This window comes from Phyllostomus hastatus, unplaced genomic scaffold (genome assembly GCF_019186645.2).
Source record: "Phyllostomus hastatus isolate PE091 unplaced genomic scaffold, TTU_PhHast_1.1 phas_scaffold_345, whole genome shotgun sequence".
Taxonomy (NCBI): domain Eukaryota; kingdom Metazoa; phylum Chordata; class Mammalia; order Chiroptera; family Phyllostomidae; genus Phyllostomus; species Phyllostomus hastatus.
This window is the reverse complement of record NW_025334024.1, coordinates 5,696,131-5,717,495: the sequence shown is the minus strand read 5'-3', so window position 1 is coordinate 5,717,495 and position 21,365 is coordinate 5,696,131. Positions and strand designations below refer to the sequence as shown.

At 41.9% G+C, this 21,365-nt stretch overlaps 1 protein-coding gene across 1 annotated transcript in view; it reads left to right on the top strand.

Annotated features, from left to right (window-relative positions):
• Nucleotides 1–21,365, top strand: part of CDH13 (cadherin 13) — a 1,008,841-nt gene that overhangs the window by 363,648 nt on the left and 623,828 nt on the right. Inside the window, exon 3 of the mRNA XM_045818585.1 lies at nucleotides 15,694–15,902. Within this exon, the coding sequence (XP_045674541.1) occupies nucleotides 15,694–15,902 (209 nt within the window). The remainder of the gene's footprint in view (nucleotides 1–15,693; nucleotides 15,903–21,365) is intronic.

Sequence of the window (21,365 nt, the reverse complement as noted above, 5' to 3'; positions counted from 1 at the left end):
CAGTCTGTGAGCCAGACAGTATCTGTTGTAACTATTCAATTCTGCAGGTGTCTATAGCAAAGCAGCTATAGACAACAAGTAAACAAGTAGTGTGGTTGTGTTTCAATAAGGCTTTATTTACAAAAACACATAGTGGGCCACATTTGGCCTCTAGGCTATAGATTCCTGACTCCTGGTTTAGAGGGACAATGAGGTCATAAGCTGACCCACAAGCTCTTTGTCTTAAATCAAGCTCTTTGATTTTAGACCTTCATGTCAGCCTATATGGATTATAGGATGAGTATGAATTCAGTTTATGGCTTCAAGGCCATAAAGTGCATCTCAGTTGGGCCCACTCTAGCAAGTTTGCAGTGCAATAGTTTCTATGCAAAAATAAGTACATAAATGAATAAAAAATGAAAAACAAGACAATGAAGCCCTAATGTCATAATAGCATTTCCCTTTTACCGGTTCTGTGCACACCTCAAACCTTGGTCTACAAGGTAGGATTAAGAATTTCAGTAAGAGCACTGAGTACATTCTCCCTTGTCCTTCAGCACTGGAAATGAACAAAAAAGAAGAAAGAAAATAAATAAACTCCAGTCAACCTTTCAAAGTTGGGTGCCAATGTGGTATCTGGGATAGAAACCGTCTGACAAATCATAACACAAAGTTGGATTCATTTAGAAAATATTTACTGAGTGCCTGCTACTTGTGAGGCTCTGTGCTAGCACTACAGATCCAAGGGTTACCAGGCTGACCAAGTCCTTGCACGTGTGGAGGTTCTATTCTGGAAAAGGAAAGGCACTATATAAGAGGGAAGGTAGCGAGGGAACTCAAAAAGAGAGAGAGGCTTTGAATTGAGTTCCCTCTTAGAAAGGGTACTCTGGTAAGCAGCTGTGTGGTAGCAGAAGGAAGCATCGGCCTCATCCATACAAGCACGTATTCATTCAACAAAACGTGTGTGTCTGGTCTCTGCAAAGCACTGGCAACAGAATGACTAACAAGACCCAGTTTCTTCTTTCAAAAAACTTGCAATCTACTAAGGAGAAAAGCAAGAAAACAAGCTATGAAAATTTAAATTCCTGATAGACTATGAAATTCACAGAAAAGGAAATAAAAGTGGCCAACAAGTACTGAGACAATACCTAACCTCACTATTCATCAAAATTATACAAATTAAAAATATGCTTTCTTTAACTACCAAGTTGGCAAAAAATATAAACATTATATTATCCACTATTAGTATGAGGAAAGAGAACTCCAATACACTTTAGATTAGAGTCCAGATCAATAAAGCCTTTCTGGTGGACAATTTGCAGTGTCTAACCAAACTTTAAATGGACATTTGTTTTGAATCAGCCATTTCCAATATAATGCTCAACTATAGAGAAAGACTGGCACTTAGGCACTAAAAGGCAGATATGAAGGTGTTGACCACTAAGCAATTAGTAATTGTGAAACAGGAAAACTCTAAGTGTTCAGTAGTAGGGAATGCTTTAGTGATAGCCTATCTATAATAAGAAGTATTATTCTGTCATGGAAAAGAATGAAGTATATTTATGTAAACCAACATAAAAAGTTTGTAATAGATATAAAAGCAAATCTACTTACTTAGCTGTATGTGTATATATAGTTTGTAGGTTTGGTAGACCGTATGTCAAATTTTATGGTTAATGGAGTAAGTGAGGGATAGGAGGGGTGGTAAATGGGCACGTTTCCCATGTACACCAGTGAAGTTTTACATTATTTTTGGAATGTAAAAATGAGCATTACAATTAAACGTGTTATAGAATGGGTGCACAGTCAAAGGATATCCACTGTGTAAGTTCATCTTTAATTCTGGGATGCACTGCAATTCAGTTATCAATAGAATAACCAATCCCACACCTTCAGAGTTTCTTGCTTACTTTGAGCACTGTCTCTTTAAAGGGAGGGGGGAGTCATTTCTTTCTGCCTGATATTTTCCCAGGATATGTAAAGTTGTATTCCTAGTGATCATATCTGAAAATCAACATAATTCAAAGGTCCTCACTTTACAATGTTTGCAGTAAGATTCCAGCATCTTAGCATTAAAGTGTTTTCAGATTACATCCATTTAAACATCTGTGATTCATTATCATAAATATCACACTTGTGTGGGACCATATGCTTCAGCTTGTGCATGTGTGTGTGTGTGTATGTGTGTGTGTGTATGAGAAAGGGGGGAGGGGAGAGAGCATGATAAATAAAAAATAAATCTCAAGAAACTTAGAGTTACCATATGTGAAAAAAGAACATTTCCAGACATGTGGGGCCTTCTATAATCATAGTAATAAACTTAAGATACCATATAAGAATCCATCCCTCAATTGCAAAAGTTGCCACTTTCGATGGAAAGCTATGATTTAAATTTGGCTCATGCTTTTCCCATGATAATTCAGGTAGGGTGGAAAGCAAAGCAAAAGCCTTCAACTACATTGGCTTTTACTTCTTAAGGAAATGAACGTGAGCTCTTGTTGTTGAGTGAAGAAATCACAGGAAAATGGGATACCTTTAACAAGTAGCAAGACGCTCTTGGCAGGCATCCTTCTACATTCCCACGAGGCTTAAGCTAGAGACGTTGCCATATGGCATGAGGGGTGCAACAAAAGCCTCCTGGCAACTGGAGGATGAATAGGTATGACCTACCGGCTGATCATTTTCTTGCTTACATCAGAAACCCATATATGCATACAATAATTAATTGTGGTTCATGTATTGTAAGCCAGATCATTTTATTTTAATTTCCTGATAAGGTCTTGTCAACCAGGCACAACAAATTTGTAATCACAGCTGGTGAGTATCTCACCCACTACAATTAGGGAGGAGGTGAATGAATTAATCCATTATAGCCAAAAAGAATCCACTAATATCTTTGATTTCCAACTGTTGCTAGGGCTAGCACTGAGCATAGCCAGAGAGATGGGGGTGCAGCTGTATGAGACCTTTGCCCTCAAGGAGCTCCCAGGTCACCAGAGGATAGGTCAGGAGGAGACCGTGAAGGTGTGGAAGCTGGTGTTGTGCACTCTGTGCAGTTTCATTGGCATCCCTGATGGTTATTATCAAGCCACCAGCCTTGTCAATACTGAGGACTGACCCTTTAGGAAAGACATTCACTGCTGCCCCGGACTGTGTACTTGAGCCCCCAAACACTACTCTGTCTTCTGGAAGCATTTCTAGACCCTCTCAGGATGCAGGTGGCACAGGGCCATCTCTGCACTGAAGTGCTCTGAGTGCCCACAGGGAGTAAAGCACAGGCATTTAAAATGCCTCAGGATTTTTTTATATGGAAGATGCTCATCTTCCATATAAAACACACTGGCTACATATTATCTATGAGTCTTATGAAATTAAATCATTTTGAAGATCATGGACCAAACTTATGACATTTTGTCTGCTGTGATCTGGGGGTTTGTGATGATGGTGTAACAGAAAAGCTGGGCCTTGGTCTGTAGAAAGCCCAAACCTCAAGAGTTCTTTAATAAAAGTTTTACATAGATCAGTTAAGTAAATTCCACACTTGCTTTTTTTCCTGCTTGTAAAGAATTCATACTAGTAAAAGCTCTTGAATACTTTTGGATGTTCTGGGACTGCATAAAGATCTGACTGAGCCCCGTCATGCATTCTTCCCATCCTTCCTCAGACCTTCAGTGTTCCCCGAGCTTTCAAGCTATACAGGGTCTTCTGACTTCGTTCTATCCATTTTCCCCTGATGGAATTAACACTCACTTCAAGATTCCATTCAACTCCATCTTTGACACCTCTGTTAACTTTAGACAGAGGTTGTTTAATATCCTGCCAAACCATGTGCTCCTAGACTGTGGAGTAACTTCTGACATTTGCGTTGGATTTCACTGTCCTGAAAAATCCACCCCTTCCCCTTCCTCCAAGACCTGGGACAGGATTCTACAATAGATGTAAAAAGCAAAGTTCCAGCTTTGCTACTTACAGACTATTTTCTTAATCTCTCTGAAACTCCATTTCCTCATCTATGAAATACTGCCTTTATGGGACTGTTGGAGAATTAAAAGGAATAATGTTTGCCCTGGGCAGTGTGGCTCAGCTGGTTTGAGCATAATCCCCCAGACCGAAGTCTCAGGTTCAATTCCAGGTCGGGGCACATAGAAGGTTTCAGTGTTTCCCTCTCACATATCTCTCTCTCTCTCTCTCTCTCTCTCTCTCTCTCTCTCTCTCTCTCTCTCTCTCTCTCTCTCTCTCTCACTTCCTCTCTCTCTGAAAACAATGAAAAAATGTCTTTCCGTGAGGATATGAAAGAAGAAAAGGAAGGGAAGGGAAGGGGAGGGGAGGAGAGGGGAAGGGAGGGGAGGGAAGATTGGTTATCAAGTGTTTACCCCACTGCCTGACATATAGAAAATGTTCCGTAAATGGTTAACTGTTGGAGAAGACAGGCATCAAATATGAAAAGCCAGCATGATTATGGTTTTGTAGAGTGACTTGAAGATGTAGGGAAGTGCTTCAGATAATTCCCAGTGTATGTTTATATGAACCCATCACTCTTACCTTGGATGCCACAGCCATTTACATTTTCTGAACTATTGCTTGAACTAGTGTGAACAATGCCTTGTTCATATCCTCAACTGGGTCATAAACCAAAGTTTTATGTTTCACAAATTTTTGACACTGGGCTGATGTGTCCATTTTTGTGGATCAAGTAGGTTGGGTAATTAACCTTATAAAGATTGATGTGAAAAAAATCTTGTATTTTTCACTCACTAGTTCTTGGGGAATTTTTCAAATAAAGTGATCAGAGTAGTGCCGTGAAAGCCTGGCCTTTGGAGTGTGGCGAAGCTGGGTTTGAACCCCCATTCTATCACTAGCCTTTGCATCATGGGCAACTCAGGCCCTTCAAGCATCCTTCATTTCCCTTCTATTAAATGGTTGAAATATCAAGGATTTAGGTAGGGGGAATCACTTATTGAGTATCTATTATGTTCACGATATTTTGTTAAAAGCGTGATAGTTCCTCCTCTCCTAGAACCTGCCTTCCCCTTTAAGGTTTGAGTGTTTGCAGACTGTTGTGTACTGAGTACTGCTTCAGATCATAGATGGTAAGCTTTTTGAGAGATGGGACTGTCTTCTGTGTTCATGATAGCACTTTATACATCTATTTCAGTGTTTCTAAGTCAGAAGCTGATTCACTATACATTCCCTAAAAACTCATTTTGCAGATTGTTGCTTGTTTACTTGTTCAGCTTGGACCTTTTAACTTATTTCTAAATATTAGGTTACCGTTACTGCACTCCTACCTGCCTTCACTTCCAAATCATCCTCAGCCCCTCTAAAACCCAATAGCTTCCTCAGAGCCTGGAAATAGAAGTTTTGATCACCTGCCTGTAGTTCTTGCAGAGAAACTGAGTCAAAACTAAAGGACCTTTAGATCTGTGATGCTCAGTTTTGCAGGTGGGCATCATTATAATTAGATCTCCAGACTCTCAAAGCCAGTTTAAACGTTTGCCCATGTTATTTGCATACTTTTACTATTTGCTTTATGGATTAGTATCAGTATTTACCTGCAAAGTTATAATTCCTTTTTTCAAATGTTTCTAATGTGTTATTGCATTCTTAAATATGATTTTATTATGATGTAAGGCCAAACATTGTCTAGAAGAACATATTCAATTTTATAATAAAATATAGTAAAACTATACAGAAATTTGCTTTCTAAGCAAGTCTTAGAGAGTATAACTCTTTAGTAAGGTGAGATATACTTGCTGATAACCCTTTACCTTGGATGCATCTGCTAATGATGAACTTGCTCATTGGTTGATTCTCTCTCATTTCTAGAAATAATTTATTATATTTAACTATGATTCTACCCTATTGTGCTTGTTTGGCCTCTTGACACAATGCAGAAATGGAACACCCACCTTTCAAAAGGGAACCCCTCCAAGTGATTGTGTGCCCCAATATTCTAGGTCCTGAATACATCATGAAGGCAGATCATGCTCCTTGTTTATCTGTATGTTGGCATTCATCCCTTACTGCCTACCGTCTTGCACATTGTAAGTGAACACATGATATCTTTATGGATAATGGATGAATATGTTAAGATTTAGAATAATAGAATTTCAGATTGTAAGAGACATTATCCAATGCTAGAATCTCTTCCACAAAATTTCTGCTGAATAGTCATTTAGGTTCTACTTGAAATTATCTAGTGACAAGCAAATTATTTCATCCAGAAAGAACTAGACCTTCCAAATGGTCCCAAATTTCATCAAGCTTTCCCAATGGTTGGACAATGAAGAGGTCACACAAATATTAATGTTTGCACTGTACCTGCTTATAACTCACACCTGCACAATTGCAGGACCTCAACCTGTCCCCCTCCCTTAACTCTTATTCCAATTATTTCTGGAAGATCCCAGGGAATCTCACACAAACTCACAAATGCTTCTTCCAGGACCTTTTCTCTGGCCTCTTTATTGATAACAGTTCTGGGAAGTTTGAAGGGAATGCCTCCCCATTGCCCTCTGTGGGAAGGCTCCTTCTCAAAGTCCATGTTAGGATGCCCAAAGCCATGAACCCTTCTCAGTGCCCAAAGACCCTAAGGATGCTTTAGTCTTCATTGCACCACAGCAAAGCCAAGCTGTATTCTGTTCAGAAATGGGGCCAACCTGCCATTCACTGTAACAGTTTGCAATTAGGGACCAGAGTAACAGTGCTTGAAATTACATAAATTGCTTGTGGTTTGTGAATCTTTAAGGTTGTATATGCAGCTTATTCTCTCCCTTTACTACAGATCCCTGGGGCTGGACTAAGAAACCAGTACTGTGTTCTCCTCTCCATCTTCTTTCTGGTTCTGTACCTATCTAGGTATTCATACAGAAGTTGTCCCCTTTAAAGGTCCCTTCCTCCCTATGTGTGTATACCTGCTCATGCAGTAGAGAGGTGCTTGGGAAATCACAGAACTGCCAGAGCACCAGACATAATCAGGATCTGAATTTCAGTTTAGGCTCGGCCAGAACACACTGCCACACTCTGTCTGCAGACAACTCCAACTACAAGGCCAAATATCTTAAAAGTTGTAGTGGAACAAATCTGTCTTCTCATTAACCTACCCTGCTGACACTCATAGGGAGGCAGACATGTGTGCACCTAATTACCAGATAAGTCACAAACTAAGGGTTCTGTATAAGAAACATGTGTCAGTAATATAAAAAACTGGAGAGGGGGGAATCTCTGTAAATCTGACACTTAGTGGTTTTCCAAGTTGCTAAATCCATTATTTCTGTTTCATTGATTGGGTGACTTTAAAATTGACTCCAATATTCACATGAGTTTGGGCCATCATTCTCAGTTTTGTTCGAGGAGTTTCAAATATACTTAGCTGCTAAGTTATAGTTCTGGTATTTATTCATTCAACAAATAGGGTTAATGTGTACTGTGTCAGCCTCTGTGCCATATAAACTAATTCTAATTTGAAATACAAATTCATAGTGATTATAACCACCATGGGACAGACAATGCACAGATTTCTTTCAGAAAACAACCTGCCGTGTTTTAAAGAATTTGTAGCAAGAGAAAAATGTAAGACCCTGACAGGAAAGACTACATTCAGAGCTAGCAGCTTAGTGTTTAATGGTAGGCAGAGAAAATTCCCTGAAAGCAGATGTGGATTCTTTTTCTAAGAGGAAGCCCTTAAGGGTTTACGTGGCAAAAATAGGTTTCTGCTGAAGATCACTTGACAGAATCATTCAGTATGTCTTCGGCTGACACAATAGAATTGAAACTATTTTATCAAAGTTGGAATTGACACATGAAAAGGTATTAAGACCATTTTATGTGCATTCTGTGTCTATCAAATCTACAGAGCCTTTGGAGGTAAAATCCACTCCTGGGTTAATCAGTCAAACTTAGGAATATGCCCAGAACCTTACAGCAGATCTGTGGATATCAGCCATGACTCCAGGCCAAACATGGAACACAGGATATAGTTCAAGGCATTCAAGAATCAGGAGGGTAGAATGAATCAAAACTGGAGGATGTGCCTATTGTATCATATAGGGATCTGATCCAGTGTGGGTGGAATGGAACACATTTTAATGAAAGCTTGACTGGCTAGAATACTTGAGAAATGAGGGTATTCAGGGAAGCTGAAGGAAATGCTTTCTGTTTCTCTCACTTCAGCAGGTCGGAAAAGCCTCTGGACTAAGCTTTATTGGTGCCAGTGGGATACTGAAAGATATGAGAAGCAATTAAGTGATGGTCTGTATCCTGGAGAGAGTCCATCTGATGTTTCTGAACTAAGTACTCCTTCAGTTGTCAGAAAGGCATGGCTTTTCATGCCCCAGCAAAGACTTTGCAGATCAACCAGTTTGCCGTCCCTTCCTGCTGATAGAGCAATTAAATTGTTTTACTAACTAGGCCAGTGTGCTGGGATATCAGGTACAGTCTAAGGCAGAGCAAATTATTTACATTCTCCTGCGTGGTCATTGTCTGGTCTCAGTAGTGTGCCGGAGACAGCTAGTACATATGCTCCTGGGAGCTGATTGTTAAGTTTTTAGAAAATTTGCAAGCCAGTTGAAAACACATTGCTAGCTGAAATCAGCTATGTTTAGAATATTTACACCATAGGCATTGGCAAATACTTCAAAGCAGGACTTTTTCTATTATGAGCAAACTGATGAAACAAAGCCAGTTTCTTCTGTGTAAGAGTTTGGATTCCTAGAAGTGATCCAAGCATATCTGTCGATGGCAGGGTTACAGCTCCCAGGATGACTGACTGGTTCAGAGCCCACAGTACAACTGAGCTTCATATATATTCACAGAAGCGTATGGGTAGAATCTGACCACCAACTCTGAGAGGCCCTACAACTATGTGTTGACCAATTTATGAGTCTCCATGAATGCATATAATGTATGGAGGACCATTTGCACATCTATAATGTGAGTTGTATACATCACAAATTAACCCAAAACACTTATAAGAATTACACAAATTTCATGTATTCATTCACACCTATCTATGTGAGCAGAACTGCTCTATATTTTTGCAGATAAGTTTAAATTCATCTGCATTTTCCTATTTCCTGGGATCATAATACAGCTCAATTTGCTCCTTCACACATTTCTAGATGGTAATAAATCTATGCCTTTTGGACTTTCATCCCTAAGAACCACATTTAAAAGAAAGAAATAGAAAAGCATAAAATCAAGGTCAGGAAGATTAAGCCCCTTAATTCACATGCCAAGCTTCCCATTTCAATTGTGGTTTTGTCTCCCAGCTAAAGTTTGTCTTTTTGTGACATTTGCATTAAGCCCAGAGGACATTTTGAGTGGAAACACGCTGAAAGCATAATTGAAACACTGAGTGGTGCCATTTGTCTAATTTGCATTTTCCCCCAGGTGGGGAGTTTTTACTTCCTCCCTTCTTCTCCTGGGGTGTTCAGAGATTATCTCAAAGAATAATGTTGTGCAATTGATTCCAATAAATCCCCATGTACAATATATTATATGGATAATTTTTTTCCTTTCCAGAAGCTATTTCAAATGCCACAGTGATAAAATATGTAAGGAAGCCCTTTGTAGGTTCACAATAGTATAGATAGTTCATTTTCGCCTTCAGATTGAAGTTTTAAATATTTGTTCACAAGTTTAATTGTTTGCTATAATTTTCCCTTTCATTATTCTCTTGGTGTTATTCTGAGCTACTTAGGAGGTTATCTCTATAGAAACAAACACTTTTTAAATAGATAGACATAAACTATTTAATTTTATCCTTAATATGTTCTTTGAACTCTGTGCCCCAAACATGCACTGGCTTGATCTCTTTTTTAAAGTTTAAGAATTATTGATATATTGATTGTGTCAACAAAGTTAATAATATGAGACAATAATATAGGGTTAATGCTATTGGTTGCATCCTTTGATAGGGAAGTTAAGGTGAGATTATAATTGGCATGAAGTAGAGTTTTCTTCCTCTAGCAGAAAAAAAAAGTAAATGTGGTGAATTATTCCTTTCTTTGATTAAGTATTTTTCATATATTTCAGATTTGTCATTTATATACTGCCAACATTGAATGGTCTAGATGTAGGCCTTTTCTTAAGTTTGTATATTTCTCAAGCCTGCATTATTTGAGTTAGATATATCATTTTCTAGACTATATTAGAGCCCTCCTAGGTTTTAAACCAGAGTAGGGTGGATCCAGGCATGAATTTGTCTAAATGAGGGATGGGCAGAGGGCAATGTAGCTCAGGCCAGCATTTATGGAGGGTGGAAGGCACATCCCTGAAGGGTTTTCATACATACATAGACAAACATATGTCTTTATTTGACTCCTTAGATTTATTTAACATTATTTAAAAAATACATCTGGTACATCCAGGATATATTTATGAAGGTTATCTTCAAATAATTTCATAAATAAATAATGTGAGTCAATTAAAAGAAAAACACTAAGTGAATAATAGCTCAGGTACAAAAGTATGGCAAAATTGCGAGGCTGAAAGTGGAGTGATTGAAGAAAGGAATACATTTGCCTAGGCAGACCAGCAAGACTGTGTGGCCTTAACCTCATTCGACCTCACCAAGTCTGTTTCCAGAGAAGAAGAGAGAAAGGACCTGCCTCAGACTGGTAATGTAAAGACTTGTTGCAACCCTGAATGTAAAGCTCTCAGTGTAGTCATTCTCTAGGAAAAATGATAGCTTTGAGTTGTAGGAAGTCATCTTTACAAGCAATCTGTTTGAAGACTATTTAACAAAACTGTTGAATGTATTATGGGCAGGGCAGCATGATTTCACTCTGGTGGTATTTTTCTTTCACAGCCTCTCACATGAGACAGGTAGGGCTTTGCCAAGACAAGTGAGAGGGTTCAAAGATGGCCAAGGCTGGGTCAGAATCATCAGCCTCACTCCTGTAGCCTCAGCGGAGACGCCTGTAGTAACCATCCCCATGGTAACCGCACACAGCGAGCAGCCTGGCGTACAAGTACCTGACTAGAAAGAGGTGGAGGGACCCAGAAGGCAGGCAGAAAAGAAGCTGGAAGAAGGAAACTATGGATGAAAAGAAAAAGGTAGTCTCCTTGATGCCCAGAATTACAGGAATAAGGATGACAGTGATTTCTACACATGGAGCACAAAGGCTTGTCTTCAGGGCTCTGTGCATGTCGGTACATATTATCTTGTTAATGCTCACCATTAGAATTATAGAACCTGAGAGCAGGTACTGTTATTTGTCCCACCTTACAGATGAAGACATTGAGGTGCAAAGAGGACAGGTGGTGTGCCCAAGGTCCAGGGCTGCTTGTTACACATGAGCCAGGTTAGGAAAAGGGTTCAAAAACCTGCCATTAAAAATGCCCTTCCTTAGGGCATGAGGATTAGCAGTTCCTAGCATGCTAGATCTTCAGACTCGTCTCTGTGCCAGGAAACGCTGGGAATTATGGATACCTGGCATCTTGACAAGCAAATAACTGTCCAAGGTTCTGGTTCTTCACCCTAGTTGCATTGGATTCATCTGGTAGCTTTAAAAAGATACCAGTGCCAGGACCCCAGCCCAGCCCAGGTATATCAGGATCCCTCTGGGATAATCTTGTTATTGCTATTTTTAAAAGTGCTCTCCAGTTGATTATTAGAGCCTTGAAAAGGAACCACAGTCTAAAGCCACCTGCTCCTGAACTGGTAAAATATGTCTGACATAAAAAAATACCCAATTATGCAAGCCCTAGCAATTTGATTATAGCAAGTTGGAAAGAGAGCCAGAATGTGCTGAGTGGCTCCAATGTACCAGGGCCTGAATGTAGATTTTTTTCTTTCAATAGGACCTTACCTGGTACCTCTGACAACTCCAGAGGGATTAGTGAGAGGCCTGAAGTGGCTGGGATAGGAGGCCTGCCCTTTTCCTCTCATGTACCCATTTCTGGGAAATGCATGTGCTGAGAACTTGAATGGCCCAGCGAGACAGTCTGAAAAGACAACAGGTTCTTGTCTTTTCAGGATGTGTGATGCTGAGCAAGTTAGTCAGTCTCCCCAAGGCTCAGTTTCTCCTCCTGTAAAATGGGAATGATACTTACAGACTGTGCATTCCAGTGGGGATATGTTGCCCCCAAAAGGGTGATACGGGTTCTTGGAGAAAAGCACAACTGTACTTTCTATGTGTGTACAAAGTACAGGTGTACATACAGAACATATCAATGAAAGATATGCAGAGACATCATAATAAACAGATACGTGTGACATTAAAATTTTATGAAGGTGTTAGCATTTAGGCAAAAATATCTAATAATCACTTGGGGGTAGATAATTTTTTAAAAGTTGCAAAATGTTGCTGTAGATCAGAATTGCTATGAGGCTAAAAGGAGTGACTGAATGTACAGTCCTTGGCACAGAGACTGACACTCAGACTCCACTCAGTAAATGGTAGATGTTACTATTATTTGTCCGAACATTCACTCATTCAGCATGTACACACTGATCCCATGCTTTAGGAACTATGAGAAGCTTTATTGGAATTAAGAAGAAAGGTAAACCACCACCCCTGACTTTACCCACGAGCTAAGCCAAACCTAAGCATGAGAGGCTCAGTGCTTCATGAATTGATGTACTCAGGGACTGGGGAACTAAGGGGAGACCATGGCTTGAGTCCTTAATTTCCAACCTATCTCCACCACAGGGCTCAGCCAAGACACGAGGAGAGTAAGGGTCTTCATTATGAATCTTGGCCTTGCCTGCAGTGTCTCTTGTTCCCAGAATGGAAGAGGAGCCCCCAATTCACCACCACTAGAGCATCATTTTGCCCCTGGAGAGTAATAGAGTTATATGAGTCATTTGTGGCAGTCTCATGTATGGAAAAGCTTTCTGTCCATTGCTGGAGATATAGAGGTGAATAAAAGAATAAGATTCAATATCTGCTTTCGGTTCTGGTGGGAAAAACAGATACATAAAGTAGATATGTTCGTGTAACATGATATGCAAGGCCTTAGGTACAGGGAATTCTAGGGACACGTGGAGGTGTTTGGAGAAGTTTCCTGAGCTGAATCTTAAAGAATGGCTAAGAGTCAATGGGGTGAAGGTGATGGAGAAGGTAGGAAGTGCCTTCTGCACAGAGGGAGCAATATGAGCATACCGGTGGGGCCAGAACAGGAGGTAGAGGGAGGCAGAGGTGTGGGCATGTGTGAAGCTCCGAGTAAAGATGGAAGCCTGAGGGGAGGCCAACGGGCAGCCCAGACATGGAGGGCCCTGGGTGCTGGTTTCCAATGGGGTCCACAGTTGTATGGGGCTCAGCTGGAAGCCAGCCAGTTCTATAGCTGTGATGGAAGGGTCCAGAGCTTCCTTCAAAGAATAAGTCTTTATGTGGCCTTCCAGGTCCTGCATTGTCCAGGCCCAGTTTACCTCCACTCTCTCTTCCTTGCTTTCTAATTCAGTTTACTGAATGCCACAGGACCTTTGCACATCTTATGATTCTATCTGCCTGGAATAGGTCCCTTGCTACTTACAAGGTTTTTGGTTAATATCTGTAATCCAAGCAACTAGTATAAGGTAGGCTCTCAGTGGATATTTGTGAAAGGAATGAAAGAAAGAGAAGAGGAAAGACAGATGTAAGGGACTTAGGTGTGAAACTAGAACCCCCACAGACTTCTGCATGCTTTTGCTTGCCCCACCCCTCCCCAGATGAGAGGCCAGGTCCAGAATAAACATCTTGGCAATTCAGGGAACAAGTTCCCAGTGGGTCCTTCCTTTGAACAGTGTACCTCCAGTGGATGAATGCTATTTGAGGAGGACAAAGAAAGCAACGCTCATGTCTCTCCTTCATAGTTCTCGTCCAGAAACTGAACCCAGTCATGCGTAATTACTCCTGGCTAACAAGATGGTCAGTGGAAATGAGAAAGCACTGAGAACTGTAGACTCCCAAGAGTCTACTTGGGTGTTCATGCAAAGATGCTCCTAAAGCTGACTTGACAACCAGAGAAGACCCCAGAGCCCTGACACAGAGAGACCTTGAGGTGATACTAGGCAACACACTTTGGGGCTGGGCAGGACCTTGGGAGCAGGCCTGAACCAGGTACTCACGTCATTATGTTCAGGCTCTGATGGAGCTGCAGGAGGGGTTTATTCTACATGCAGCTGTGTCCATTTTGAGAATGTGTAGTGGTGAAAGGCAAATGGATCAGGTTTCAAATCTTGGGTTTATTGTTTACAAACTGTGTGTGTTGGGCACTTTCTTTGCCTTCTCTGAGCTTCAGTACCTGATCTATAACCTGTTGGGAGAAGGAATCAAAACTGTCGCTCATTCATCATTGTTGTTGTTGTTGTTTTTAAGATTTTATTTATTAGTTTTTAGAGAGTGGGGAAGGGACGGAGAAAGAGAGGGAGAGAAACATCAATGTGTGGTTGCCTTTCATGTACCTCCCCCCACTGGGGCCCTGGCCCGCAACCCAGGTATGTGCCCTGGACCCCTGGACTGGGAATCAAACCAGCAGCGCTTTGGTTTGTAGGTCCATTCTCAATCCACTGAGCTACACCAGCCAGGGCCTGTTGTTGTTGTAAAGATTAAATAAGATAATGTATGTAAACTGCTTAACACTCAGCCTCAAGTATGGGAAGTGTTCAATTTGTTAGCCATTATCATTATCAGCTAATATGATTATTACCACCATAAGAATTAATCTTGCCAGGAAAGGAAGATCAGCTTAGTTCATCAGAAATTTATATGGATTTAATGATGTACTTGGACCTATCTAGACACAGGAAAGTTCCTTGTAGCAATATTTAAGAGACTTAAACTGGAAATAGCCCAGATGCCCATCAACAATAGAATGGATAAATAAACTCAGCATAGCCATATACTTGAATACTACATAGTGATTAGGGTAAGCAGCTATGCCTTGCAGCTACATGGTCAAATTTTATGAACATAATGTTGAGTGAAAAAAGCCAGGCACAAAGAACACAATCTGTATAGTAATTTGTATGAAGTGCAAATACAGGTCAAACTAATCTATGTTATTAGAAGTCAGTATAGTACAGCCTCTGGAAAGGAGTGTAGGGATTTTACTCAAGAGGGAGAAAAAGGGGGGGCACTGGTAATATTTTGTGTCTAGGTCTGGGCACTGGGTATGTGGTTGTGCCCACATTGTGAAAATTCATTGAGTTGTACGTTCTGATTTATGTACTTTTCTATAGCTATGCTATGCTTCAATTAAAGATTTACTAAACAAACCTGTTCAACAGAGAGTGAAGGCAACAAAAGCAGGGTGAGGGGGAATGCATGTAGTACCCGTGAGTCTACGCTTACATTAAGGGGCCTGGCAGTCTACTGAGGAAGCAGACAGCAAACATGTGCATAGACAGTACATTGTGGTACCGTTGGTAATAGAACCCTGTACTAGGTACAGACACAGCATAGATGTTTATCCCTAAACATCCCTGTGTACTTCACCTACTACACTCAAGGACAAGGGCACAGTCGTATTTCTCTCTGCATCCTCATTGCTTAGCACCTGCCTGGGTCACAGGAAGTTAGCAAGGACCGGTCTTGATGGAGTGAAGTCCTTCAGCATGATCAAAGTCACGGGGGTTCAAGGGGGTACTGTGGGATAAGGGGCAGCATTTGGGGATCTGGGGTGGGGAGAGGTAATTCACATCGAATGGTCAGAGGTATCTTCAGGACTATGCCTTCCAACCTGCTCACACGTTTTCTGTCTTTCTTTGTTTGGATTTGTTTTCTCCAGTGAACTTCAGTGACTGTAAGGGAAATTACAAGCTACACTATGAGGTCTCAAGCCCATACTTCAAGGTGAACAATGAAGGTGATTTAGTCGCCCTGAGGAACGTAACTGCGGTGGGTAAGACGCTGTTCGTCCACGCCCGGACTCCACACGCGGAAGACATGGCAGAACTTGTGATTGTCGGGGGAAAAGACATCCAGGGCTCCTTACAGGTAACATAGCTGTTTGGGACGGATTGGGTCCAAGGAGAAACATTGGGGTCTATATCTCTTATGTGGAAAATGAGTATTTGATTTATTATTGGCCAAGATTCTTTTGTTGTTACATATGGCAGAAACCCAACTTAAAAAATGGTGGGAGTTTGCAGGGATAGGACTTATAGGCTTATAAAAGTATACTACTTCTGAGATAGCTCTATGTTTAGGCATGGCTATGTACCAGTGCCCAACTGTTAAGACCAGCTTTGATCCTCATTTATCATAGGTTCCATTTTCCTTCTGTTGGCTTTACTTTTAAACAGTCACATCCCTCCTTGCTTCCCAATGTGGAGGTCTTGGTAGCTCCACTCCATTCTCTCAATCTAAAGTCACCTGAGATACCATCTGTTCCTGATACTGACAACAAAGGCTTGAAATTGAATCTCATTGGCTCATTAGATCCTGCACCCATCCCTGAAACAATTACTGTGTCCACTGGGTTACGATTCTCTGGTTGGCTATGTCTGGGTCACATGCCTTGACCTGAAGCCATAGTGGAGTCAGCCCAACCTAAAACATAGGGACTGAGAGTGAAAGAGGGTGCCCTATTAAAGTAAACTAGGATCCTGTTACCCAGCGAAGTAAAGTGGGCAGGCAAGCACCACAATGGCCCACCGGAGGCGTACAGAAGGCAACCATTGCATACGGCACTGCTCCTTTGCCTGTACTAGTGCTCGTTCTTTTCCAGGTGCATATGTACGCTGATCTTGCACCTGCCCACAAGTGCACACACTTTAGGGGTTCCACAAACTTCAGGAGTGCCACTTCCTGATGGTGTCCCCTATTGCTACAGTGGACTCACCTAGTTTTCCTTTACCAGGAGCTCAGGGACTCTGTGGCTTCTTGAATATAGAAAGAAAAGACACACAGAAGGACCCTTGCAAAATAATTAGGCTGTGCCCTCCACTTGGTATAGAGGGCACAGCCTAATTATTCTTTTTTCCATTTCTCCCCTTTTCTCCTATATGTTGGCCTAGTTGTACTCAGTTTTTCAAAGCCTATGATTATCGCTGCCTTTGACCATTCGCCACATTCTCCATAAACCTGATTTATCTGCTAACTTTATTTAGCTGTGGCATGTGGGCAAAAGAGTAAACAGATTCTGCAGCTGGGCAGCAAAAACAGTACAACTGGCCATGTGACTGTTGCTTACTTGCCAGTTCTGCAGTTACATAGTCTGAGATGGCAAATAAGTGGCATGAGCACTGACTGTCTCACTCTGTCACCATACCCATGGCACATATCACTAATTATTCTTGGCTCGACCTGAGAATCTTTCCCAATACAGTGTTTCTCGAAACTACCATCCATTGATCTTTTAGTGATGTTTCTACACATGGAATCTATTTGCCATTCCTGAACTGGACAAACTCCATAATTCTCCTTTTTTTCTGTGAATCTGAGTTAAGGGTAGATAGTAGCTAAAAATGAATCCACAGCATGCCACTGATGTTTCCAAAGAAATCAGAGTATTGGTGAATGGATATCAGTGTGAAAACCCCTTGGTACCACAAAAGCAAGCTTTTCCCTTACTTAGCCATGGTCATTTTCACAGCATCTGACTAACTCATGATATAAATGGCAGCAAATACATAAAGCAACAAAATTGCCAGAATGTGCAGCATAAAGTGCTTCTTAGGAACAAGTAAAGGGTATGGAGATGCTCATCAGGGGGGTTGCATGTGGGATGGACTGTACTTAGGCATCGTAATAGATGGCTTATCTTTAAACCCAGAAAATAAAATGGCACATATTTCACCTAAAGCAGAGCAGAAGGGATTCCAGGCATTTCTCAGGACAAACCATACCTTGACAGGCAGGGAGATCAGGGTTCAAGACCAAGAGACTCAGCTTTGAGGGGCTGGTCTCTCAAGTCCCAGAGAGACACCCTTCCAGAGGCGAAGTCCCCCAGAGCCCCAGCCATTTCACATTTGCTGCTGTCTGAGCCTGTTACTGACCACGCTTGCTGCAATTGTTTCTTTTTAAATGTTACGTGGAAGCTGCTGTGCCATTCAGTTCGCCCAGCTCCACAGAAAAGGGCATTCATCTCCCCCCTCCAGTCCTTTCACAAGGTTTGATAATAAGCCTTGTGATGCTGCCCAGATGTGTCCATAATAAAGTCCAGACAAAGAAAAAGGTAGGGAAACAAAATTGCTATCCAAAGAACTCTAGTCAGGAGAGCATGGTCATTCAGAGATATTCAGTTTGTATTTCTGCGGCCCTACTGTGTGCAGCCAAGCAGACCAACTGCTGGACAGGAAAATCAGTGTGTATGCAAGCCAGCTCAGCTCCCAGTTGGAGAGGAAAAACAAATATGTATGTCGATGACATTCCAAGCAGTGAAGCAAAGGCGAATGTGCTCTGTGCCTTCACAGAGGAAAGGGCAGGGGACACTGGGTGATGGCAGCAATGCTTTCGTGGCAGTCACGGTGTGCCAGGTGCCGCTCTCCTGGGCCACAGATAGTGACTCATTTAATCTCCCCACCACCCTATGATGCATGTGCTACTGCCCCCACTTCACCTATGGGGGAAACTGAGGCACTAAGAGGCAAGCAAGCACCTACATTATTTAGTGGACTCTCTTAAGTACATGCATCTCAATGCACACTTCAATGTGCATTATTTCCAACCCTCATAACCTCCCAATGTGGTGTGGCTGCTGACGTTACCCCTTCCTATAGATGTGAGAACTTGGCCAAGATCCCCTTGCTTGAAATGGACAGACATGGGACTGAGATTCTGGCTTTTCCGTCCAAACACCCATTTCCTTCTTGCCACTTTGCATATCAGGGGGCTGTGCCACCTGGGTGGCTGTGGCTACTGTCCATTGGGCAAGTGATGAGAGCATGAGTTAGGGCAACACAGAAGTAGCAGAGAGAAACAAATGACAAGTGTGGTTTGAAAGAAGAAAGCCAAGCTTCAGCATCCTGATGCTTCTAAATTGTCTGGTCTAGGAGAATGGAGATGGAGTAGACTGTCAGGGCTGGATGTGCTGAGTCGGTGGCTCCTGAGGACGTCTTCATAGAGATGTCCAGGAGACAGCAGGGAATGTGAGGCTGGATCTCAGGGTAAATATTTGGAGGAAGAACAGGGAGTAGGGCTTTGACTTTGGTTGGAACTTAAATGGTTCAAATTAGTGCTCCACCATCTATGATTATGTGACCTTGGACAAGTCACTCAACTCTCTAAACCCCAACATCCTCATGTATGAAGCAGGGATAAGAATAGAGCGTGCATCAGAGAATCGTATTGGGCACAGCACCAGACACCAGATAACCCCCCAGCGGTATCCTTTTGGAACCTCTAGAGACAGGATAAGGAACTGGAGGCTGTGTTCTCACTGAGACCAGAGACTGGGGCCAGGAGCAGAGAGTGGAGCCAAAGAAAGAAAGAGAAGATATTCTCAGAGAGGGCAGTGGGGTGCCCAGCATATACAAAACAGGAGAGATGGGAGGGAGTACACTGTGGTTAACTTCACATCACTATGTTTTGGAAAGAAGGATTCTTTAAGATAAATGAAATCCTAGTGGAGCACAGCTCAGCCACAGTAACTGGAGCCCAGCTCTCTAATAAAAGGTTGTGTCTCTCTTATTTTGACCTGCTACCTGTGGCTTCCTTTCACCTGGGAAGTCTATAATCTGAATCTGTGAAGTCTGATTGTTAATGGTTTAATTATAGATCCACAAGCTATTTCTGCATTTTTAATGGGCTGCCCAGAAGCTAGTACCTGCCTGGGCTGTGTAAGATCACCTTAGATCTGAGTGGGTGAGGGGACAGTTTAATCCCTGGTCTTTTGACGGGTGAGGAGGAATTGTTATGGAGCGGAGCAGGGCTAACCATGCGTGCACAGAATGGTCTTGTAGTAAGGAAGGTAATGATGAACTTGGCTAACAAATGTCTGGGCAAAACTGTGGCTTGTCTTCATAGAGTTTGCTGTCCCTCATTGCCAGACAGTGGTGAGCAGGAAGACAGCAGAATGTTTAGTGATTTATTCATTCATTTATTCATTTATTTACTTTGTGTGTAGGGCCTCAAAGTTTGCATGGGAAAGTTCTGCTTCACTCCTTGTACTCCTTGGATAGAGATGTCTTTATCTGCTGTGTGACTTATTAACCTCATTTTTCAGCCTGGTCCAAACAAACAAACAAACAAACAAACCATCAATTTGTTTTTGGGGTGTGTATATGTGTATGTATTTCTGAATTAAGAAGCTGTAGTTTCCATGACTGTAGATTATGGCAAAAAAAATTCTGACATCAGTTAAAGAACTCGATAATGTCAGGGTGGGAAGTAAGAACATCAGGGAATTAAATTTGAATTCCAGTTTGGGTAATGCAGACACCAGCCCACAGTGTCCGCGTCATTATGGATGAAATGAGACATTCACATGAACTACTGAGGCTGGTGGTGGAAAAAGGACACCACCAAAAAGGACAGCATGGCTTTTTTCTCAAGGGGAACAAAAGCCGTGGCCTCCGCCATGACAGGCCTTTATTTCTATCTCTCTGGGCACATTATCCAATGGTCCTTATTTGTTATGCACAGGTTCACTTTAGGTGGTTACCTTTTACAGAAAACAAAGGAGCCAATGCCGCTAATCACATCACAGAAGAGGGATATTTGCAAATGAAAAGGCAAAAGTGGTTGGACCAGTTACACTCATCCTTGGAAGGTTTAGCATGGATTTTAGGAAGTTACTTTGCAGTAAATGTCCTCAATTCAGGGTGAGGGAGTTTTAGCAAAAAGCAAGACTCATAGTGGCCTAGGTACATTGCAGGCCTGATTCCCCACGGGAGAACCTATCTATGGGCGTGGGTCCTGTGCATCTCCCAGTGGAGCTGGGCCCACGCCATGCAGAATGGTCCCCTACATTTGGGAGCCAGAGACTGTGAGTGTGAGAGTACATACTCTGAACAACTGTAGAATTTAGATACTGGTGACCCAGGCATCTGGGCCTTGTGAATGAAGCAGAAGATGCTTTGTAACAATGTAACAGAAGGGAGAGTTGTGGGAGCCCATAGGCTGTGGGCATGAATCTGGCTTCCTTGCTCCCAAACTGAGGTTATTTTTCAAATGCAAGTCTAATTACTTCACTTCTGCCTAATGGGCCTTTGCTGCCTCATCATTGCTCCTGGCCCATGGGACAAATTCTGAAGTCTTTCTCTGCATGTCTGATAAGGTCCTTCACGGTCTAGCCTCGCTGGTTTCTGCACCCTTCCCTCAAGTCTGATTTTTTTTTTTCAAATTTAATGCCTTGATCTGCTGAAATGCTACCTCCTCCAAGAGCCTTCCCTAGTCCTTGTTCTAAAGAAGGGTCATCCCCTGCTGGTCTCACTCCAGCATCAGTTCTGTTCCTTTGTGACTGCTTCTCAGTTTGGAATTCACTTCCTTGTTTAGGTGTTCAAAGTCCGGCTCCCT